This window comes from Cebus imitator, unplaced genomic scaffold, assembly GCF_001604975.1.
Source record: "Cebus imitator isolate Cc_AM_T3 unplaced genomic scaffold, Cebus_imitator-1.0 Scaffold311, whole genome shotgun sequence".
NCBI classification, from domain to species: domain Eukaryota; kingdom Metazoa; phylum Chordata; class Mammalia; order Primates; family Cebidae; genus Cebus; species Cebus imitator.
Window position 1 is genome coordinate 3796751 of NW_016107626.1, and position 8004 is coordinate 3804754.

At 60.8% G+C, this 8004-nt stretch overlaps 1 protein-coding gene across 1 annotated transcript in view; it reads left to right on the forward strand.

Moving 5' to 3' along the window:
* Positions 1-323: 323 nt before the first annotated feature.
* The window catches only part of NTSR1 (neurotensin receptor 1), a 50499-nt gene continuing 42818 nt past the window's right edge, over positions 324-8004 (forward strand). The window contains exon 1 of the mRNA XM_017503494.2: positions 324-1410. Coding sequence (XP_017358983.1) covers positions 697-1410 — 714 coding nt within the window. The 5' untranslated portion in view covers positions 324-696. The remainder of the gene's footprint in view (positions 1411-8004) is intronic.

Consider the following 8004-nt stretch of genomic DNA (forward strand, 5'->3'; position numbering starts at 1 on the left):
GGAGGAGGGCGGCGGGAAGGGTCCGGTGCACGGTACCGGCCGCACCCGCCCAGAATTCTGATTCCCTGGAGCCCTCACCCAGCCCGCACTGCCCCGGGGAGTGCGAGTGGGGGGGTGACCCTGCAGGCTGCACCCGGGCGGGGCGGGGCGGGGACGGCGACGAGGGCTGCTTCTCTCCTCCTCCGCCCCCCACTGTTGGGCGCGCCGCGCGGCCGCGGGCTCCGTGGAGACGCGCACAGCCCGGAGGGCGGGGGCGCGGCGGGAGGTGTGCGGGGGCCGGGGGCGTGGAGAGCGCGAGGGAGGAGATTGCGAGCGGGGGAGGGAGCGCGCCGGGGCAGCCTTGCGTGCGCTCCTCCCGGCGCCAGCAGCCCGCCCGGCGCAGCCCGAATCGGTCCGGGCGCTGCCGCCCGGGTGCCTGGGTATCCGCGGGGTTTGGAGATCGGAGGCAGCGCGAAGCCCGCGGCCAGCACGGAGCCTGGAGACGGCCTGAGGAACCGCGAGGTCTGGAGCCGGGAGCGCCGAGCCCGAGGCGGCGCGTCTGGGTCTGCGCTTCCCGGCTGGACGGCGCGCCCGCTCGGCTTCGCCACGCGCCCTCCCCTGGGCTCCCTCTCCTGGGTCCCCGCCAGAGACGCGCCCACTCCCGCCCGGACTTCCAGCCCCGGAGGCGCGGGACAGAGCCGCGGACCCCTCGTCCTAATGCGCCTCAACACCTCCACGCCGGGGGCCCCGGGCGCACCTGCCGCCGACCCCTTCCAGCGGGCGCAGGCGGGACTGGAGGCAGCGCTCCGGGCCCCGGGCTTCGGCAACGGCTCGGGCAATGCGTCTGAGCGCATCCTGGCGGCGCCCAGCAGCCACCTGGACGTGAACACCGACATCTACTCCAAGGCGCTGGTGACCGCGGTGTACCTGGCGCTCTTCGCGGTGGGCACGGTGGGCAACGCGGTGACAGCGTTCACGCTGGCGCGGAAGAAGTCTCTGCAGAGCCTGCAGAGCACCGTGCACTACCACCTGGGCAGCCTGGCGCTGTCGGACCTGCTCACGCTGCTGCTGGCCATGCCCGTGGAGCTGTACAACTTCATCTGGGTGCACCACCCCTGGGCCTTCGGCGACGTGGGTTGCCGCGGCTACTACTTCGTGCGCGACGCCTGCACCTACGCCACGGCCCTCAACGTGGCCAGCCTGAGCGTGGAGCGCTACCTGGCCATCTGCCACCCCTTTAAGGCCAAGACCCTCATGTCTCGAAGCCGCACCAAGAAGTTCATCAGCGCCATCTGGCTGGCCTCGGGCCTGCTGGCGGTGCCCATGCTGTTTACCATGGGCCAGCAGAACCGCAGCGCCGACGGCCAGCACCCCGGGGGCCTGGTGTGCACGCCCACCATCCACGCGGCCACGGTCAAGATCGTCATCCAGGTGAGCATGGGTGACCACCCGCCAGAGCGCCCCCCCCTCCCCGTTTTCTCCAAACGCAGTGCCAGTGGTGTGCCTTCTGGGTGCGGGGCATGGGAGAGGTCACAGAGACAGTCTCCTCCTGTGAGGCTGGGAAGGTGGTTGGGGCAACTTGGGGCAGCTCCAGAGTTGCCAGGCTCAGCTCCTGTCTTCTCCCCTCCTGTTGAGGGGATGGAGCCCATGCCTGTGACCTCCCTGGAGTCCATGGCTGGGCCTTGGACGTCTCTGAATTCCTTAAGATCTAATGGAAACTCATACGTGCTGGCACCGGCGTCGCCAAAGGAAGAGGCCCCTTTCATCAGCTTCTCAAAAGGCTTTGTGTCCCCAACAGGTGATGTTCCTCTCCTCTGCAGAGCAGCCCCAGACTGGCTTTGCCAGTGCTTCCCAGTTGCCTCCCCTGGCCCAAACATGGGAGTCAGTGGAACCTGATGCTACCTTGGGCCAGTTCCTAGTTTAGCCTCAGCTTTCGGGTCTGCATGATGGGGTGGTCATGGCATTGACCTCAGAAGGTAGAGCATTCAGGAGACAACGCGTGGGAAGTGTTTGCATGGCCCCTGACACATAGAAGCGCTCACAGGTGCCATTAGTGCTGGATGGTGGGGACGGTGTTTCTGCTGGGAAGGCTGTGAGGATCTGTGTGTGGCGGTGGCATGTGGTAAGGTGCATAAACCTGGAGCCGAGCGGCCAAGGGCCCTCCTAGGATCTGAGCAAAGCGCCGTGGGAACGCAGGTGGGAAGGCCCCTTGGGAATCAGTTTGGCTGAGAGGTGCGTGGCATGGGGGGCTCCAGCGCTGGAGCAGAGGGCTGGTCAAACCAAAAGCCCTTAGCGGGAGGCTGGTGTCCAAGAAGGAAGTCAGGGCGGGTTAGGCACTTTGAATGACACCTTGGACTTGAGCAGCCTTGGAGGTGTGGGGTTTCCCCCATTCTGGGTGGGCTAAGGAAGCCATGGAGTGAAGGATCCAGGCAGAGTTGCCCACCTCTGCCCAGTTTGGGTGGCTGGCATTCCCCCGGCTCCCCCCACACCAGCATCGACAGCCTCCCAGCTGACCTTCTGTAGCTGCCTGGGCATCCCATGTATGCCAGTTTGCCCAGTGGGGGGAGGCAGCAGTGCCAGGCAGGGTGTCACCTGCCTGTCACTCCCTGGGCCCTAACTGACTCTCCACTGGCCACCACCCTGGTGGGCTGGGGGTTGGGGGGTTGGAACTAAGCTCCTAGTCCCCCCAGCTGCTTGTAGAACTCGTGGCTATAGGTGTCCCATCAGGGAGGCCCCTCCCACAGGCACTGGTGGGAGCAAGAGTCTGCAGCGAGAGGCCCTCTGTCACCAGAGGCAGCAGCCACTCAGCCCTTCAGACGGCGGGCAGTGGAGGGGTCAGCACTGTCACTGCTCACCCAGGAGGTGCCCCTGCTCAGACACCCACTCCGCCCTCTCCCCTGGCAAAAGGCCAGGAGCTCACAGGCCTCCTGCAATCCTCAAAAACAGCTGCAAAGCACAGGGGTGTGAGCACAGCTCAGCTCCGGCCCCCAGAAAGCGTCCTTCCCTGTGCTCGGCCTCTCTGCCGGCCGGTCACTTGGGACTGGGCACCTACAGGACACCCCTTCACCTCCCAAAGCGCCACCTGCCCAGCCTTATTGCTCAGAGCCTGCGAGGCAGATTGGGCCAAGTTACGCTATGTCCAGCCACGGTCACTCGTCCACTCAAAGAGGCCGCATCCACACTGGGACAGACCCCAGCCCTGCGGACGCGGTGCTGGCCAAGCATTGCTGGGTGCTCCTGGCCTCCTCCACACCCTTGGAGAACGTCGTTTCCATTTTTCTTTAACGGGTGGCTGATTACAAGGGCACTCCTCCATCCGAGGCTGACGGCCTGGGGCTTCCCAGGGCCCTGATGCCAGCTGCTATGTGGCTTGAAAAGAACATTGCTCGTCAGAGAGGCCTGGCCTCCCTCCACCCCGCCCTGCCATCCGCCATTTCACGAGAGGTTTTTCCAGATGAGGGGGTTTATGTTCCCGCGTGGGCTTCTGGGCGACTGGCACATCTGCATGAACAGCTGCTGTTTTCAGATGGGGACGTCTGGCTGAGGAGGGCTGGATACCCTCAGGGAGGTGTCTCCCCCTCAGCGACGTGTCTGGAAGTGCTGGGGCAGTGGCCAAGCAAACGGCCCTCTTTCCAAAATAGGGGTCCCTTCCTGCCTCGGTGTCTCTGCAGAATTTTGGCCTGGGCACCTGCAAACAGAAATTGTGTTTGGAAATGAGGCAGCTTTGTGAGAACATTCTGGAGCAACAGGATGATCCTCCCTGAAGCTGGCTGGACACTTTCCCGAGTGTGTAGCGGGGGGTGGGGGTAGATAGTGGAGCTGCGCTCTCAGGCCAGCAGGCAGGACCCGGTGCCCAGGACCCTCCCAAAGGCCCCAGACCTGGCCCCGGTGCAGCAGGGCGACTGGGAGGAGGTGCTGGGGGCTCAGGGACCTACAGGATGCCCGACCCCTTCTCTAACCCACCCGTACGTGTGAGCCCGCACAGGCAGACGGACCTTGCTCCTCGTCTGGTCCCCCATGGCCGGGGCCCAATCTCCCAGCTTTGACCTCAGTGGTGAAAGGTCCTGGTGGCACGGGCTGTGTGGCGGGGCTCAGGGCTGATGGCGCAGGCTGTGGACCAGCAGAGTCCCGCGCTCATCCATCCGCGGAGTGTGTACTGAACGTGTGTGTGCCCAGGACCCACAGTGCCAGGGGCCTGTGAGTTCCGGTGTCACATTCAAATCCGATGAGATGGCTGCAGCCTTTGAAACAGTTTGAGAGACCCGCCCCCACCATGGCCACGCACAAAAGCAAACCCCCCCAGCCTCAAAGGCACGAGTCCATTAGACCCTCCTGAGCGGCCGTGAGGTGCCTTTCACCATCCTTCATCGCTGCCATTTCCTGCACCAAGGGAGCCCTGCTCCTGCGGGCTCAGCCTCCCTGTCTGCTCCTTCGTTTCCTCGGAAAGCCTCCTTGACACTTAGTACAAACAGGAGTGCTCTTCACTCAGAGGGCACCTCTCCCTCCCGGGACAGAGGGGGCCTCGACTCCTACAGGAGAAACTGGTGACCACAGCCCCTGCTACGGAGGCGTCCAGGAGCAGACAGATTGCAGGGCAAGTTGGCCAACACCCCGGCCGTTCAGGGCAGAATCCCGGGAAAGAGCAGCACTGAGGCAGGGAAGAAGACGGAGTCCAGTGATCTCGGGCCACGGATTGTTCCAGGGCTCCGTCCCGTGCTCCAGGCAACACCCAGCAACCTCTGAAGGCCACACCCTTGTTCTTAGGAAAAATACAGGGGTGTTCAGAGTGTGGAGTCTGCAACTGATTCTCAGACCGTTCAGAAAAAAGGGCGTGGCCAAGTGGAAGGAGAGCAAGCAGGTAAAGAATCAAGTGAGGGACCACTCCCGGGGCCACGGGCATTGGGCTGCAGACCTGCCGTGGGCAGCGGAGTGTCCGGGGTCTTCCTCCTGCAACTGTTCTGCAGCGGGAACGTTTTCAAGTTAGAAAGTTGCAGGAAAGGCCGGGCGACGTGGCTCACGCCTGTAATCCCAGCACTTGGGGAGGCCAAGGCAGGCAGATCACCTGAGGTCAGGAGTTCGAGACCAGCCTGGCAAACATGGCGAAACCTCATATTTACTAAAAATACAAAAACTGGCTTGGTGTGGTGAAGGACGCCTGTAATCCCAGCTACTCAGGAGGCTGAGGCAGGAGAATCGCTTGAGCTCACAGAGGTTGCTGTGAGCGGAGATCGCGCCACCACACTCCAGCCTGGGCAACAAGAGCAAAACTCAATCTCAAAGAAAAAAAAAAAGAAAGAAAGTTGCAGAAGAAGGAGTTCTTGGAGGGGTCATCAGGGACAGAGGCGTTTACACCGGGGAACAGCCTGCCCCACTCTGACCTCCCCTGGGGACGGGGAGGGGCCCACACCATGCAGCTGTGGGCAGCTCCCGCTCCAGCTGTGGCAGCCACGGTGTCCTCATCTCCAGCCCAGGGCGTCGAAGGCTGTTGGTGCGGGGCCGAGAGTCACACACTTCCTCCAGTCGGAAAAGGCCAGGACCCTGTAGAGGAAAACAAGGGAGCATTTTCTCTGCCTTTTCTAATCAAAAGGTAGTTTAGAGTGTCCCAAGAGCAGAGGAAGGGCAGTGTGTCGGTCCGTGAAGAAGCAGTGGGAGTCTTTATTAGAATACCACCATCAGGCACAAGCCTGATAAATTAACAGATGGACCGATTCTTGACAGCCGCCAGTGTCACGAAGGGGAGGGAGTTAGGTGTGAGGTGAGCCCTGGTGTGCACACACCCCGTGACATCCTTGGATCAAAGCCACTGAATCTGACAGAGCCCCTGATGCCGCTGCCACACACAGGACTCACCAGAGACAGAGGAACATGGACAAAGGCCCCATTAGGATCCAGCCAGCAAAACCCAGACCACAAGAAACGCCTCCAGACAAACAGTGAGGGAACCAGAGATGGTGGCCTTGATTTTTTTTTTTTTTTTTTTTGAGATGGAGTTTCGCTTTTGTCACCCAGGCTGGAGTGTGATGGTGTGATCTCGGCTCACTGCAACCTTCGCCTCCCAGGTTCAAGTGATTCTCCTGCCTCAGCCTCCCGAGTAGCTGGGATTACAGGCACCCACCACCACGCCTGGCTACTTTTTGTATTTTTAGTAAAGACAGAGTTTCCCCATGTTGGCCAGGCTGGTCTTGAACTCCTGACCTCAGGTGATCCACCCATCTCAGCCTCCCAGGCAGTCTTGATTCTTAGCAAAGGCTTGGACAAGTCAACCTGTCACACAATCCTGGAACCAAAGCCAATCGTTCTTCATGCCGAGAAGCAGCTAAAAAGTTTGGGGAGTTGAATGGCCACAAATTCTTATTGTCCAGAGTTATTGTGGGTATGGTTTTCAAAACGGTCCTGATCTCTTAGAGGTACATACGGAAGTGTTTACGGACGGAATGATGCCGCATCTCAGATTTGCTGAAGCGTGATCTGGGGGAGGGGCCCTAGGACGGCCACAGAGGTGACAAGATTGGTCTGAAGTCTGTAATTGTGGAAAGCGGGTGTTGATGACATTCTAGGTATATGTTTGAAAAATGTTGTAATTAAAAGTTTTCAAAAGGTTAAGGTGCTCTGTGTTGGAATAAAGAATTTGGCGTCTGAAATCAGATGTTCAGACTGCAGCTCTGAGGCTGCGGGGAGCGAGGGCAGGACCGGACAGGGAGGCGGCCTTGGGCTCGTTCCAGGCACCAGACCTGCCTGTTGGGGCCAGGTAGGAGATGGCAGGTGAGGACGTGCAGACGGACCACGCGTGTCCCCGTCTGTACCCCTTAACCCCGTTTCCCAGATGAAGCCGAGGGCAGACCACCTGTGCACATCACGTGGCTGGAGACAGGCCTAGAGCGGCTCTCAGCTGGGGCGGCCTGGGCTGACCCTGAGGTCTCTCCATGGGACAATGGTCAGGCTTTTGGGTGTGACGGGCAAGGTGGGAGTGTGTGGGGCTCAGAGCTGGCCACAGTGGCTCTGAGTGGGCTTGGAGTCCTCGGGAGTGACTTGCCCCAGAGCAGTTCAGGCTCACCTGTTCACAACTCTGAACCGGGACCCAGGGTCAGCTCTCCTGGGCCGTCCTGCACTCAGACTGACAGCATTCTGAGGACATTCAACTCCAGGGACAAACGGGGTCCTGGGGCTGTGCCTACAGTTCTGTGGGTGCTGAGGGCAGCAAGCGGGCACGGCCGCCTGTACTTGCCACCCCACAGGCGAGGCATGGCCTCAGGCAGCAGCCCTCGGGTCTCCAGGCTGTTCTCAGGGGTACCGGGGCTCCCATCTGGCCACATCTGCTGATGGGCACAGACGGCCGGGGCTGAGCAGGGCCCGAGAGGCCTGTGCACAAGGCCGGGGCTGCCTTCGTTTTTCTGTCACAGAAATAAATGCCCACGTGGTTCTCTAGCAGTTTATATTAAGAGAAGAAAAAAGCTTTTCTTTATTTTTAACTCGTGGGGAAACACACAGCGCATAAGATGTGCTGTCTTACTGTTGGTGACGGCACAGTTCAGCGGTGAGGAGCACGTTCACATTGCTGTGCAAACATTGCCACTATCTGCCTCCAGAACCTTCTCTCTCCCCAAACCAAAACTCTGTCCCCATTAAACACTGGCCCCCAGAACCTGGTGACCTCTCTTCTGCTTTCCGGCTCAGGGAGATGATGACTCAGACTGGCGAATCTGTCTTCCCCGGGTCTCCTTGAAGACGCGGTTCACGAAGGCGCTTTATGTGAAAGACCCCAGACTCCAAGGCCCTGGGTGGTCCAAGAACTTGAGGTTCTGGAAAAGGATGAGCCATTGGGCCAGGGGGAAGGTCGGAGGAGGGGTGGGGTGGCCACAGGGGCGCTGGGAGCTCTGGGGTGACGGAAATGTTCTGTATCTTGGTTGAGGCTCTAAGCTCGTGGAGCTGTAGATTGAGGGGTGGACCTCAGGCGTGTTAGTCGCGGGTGGACCCCAGGCGTGTTAGTCGCGGGTGGACCCCAGGCGTGTTAGTCGCGGGTGGACC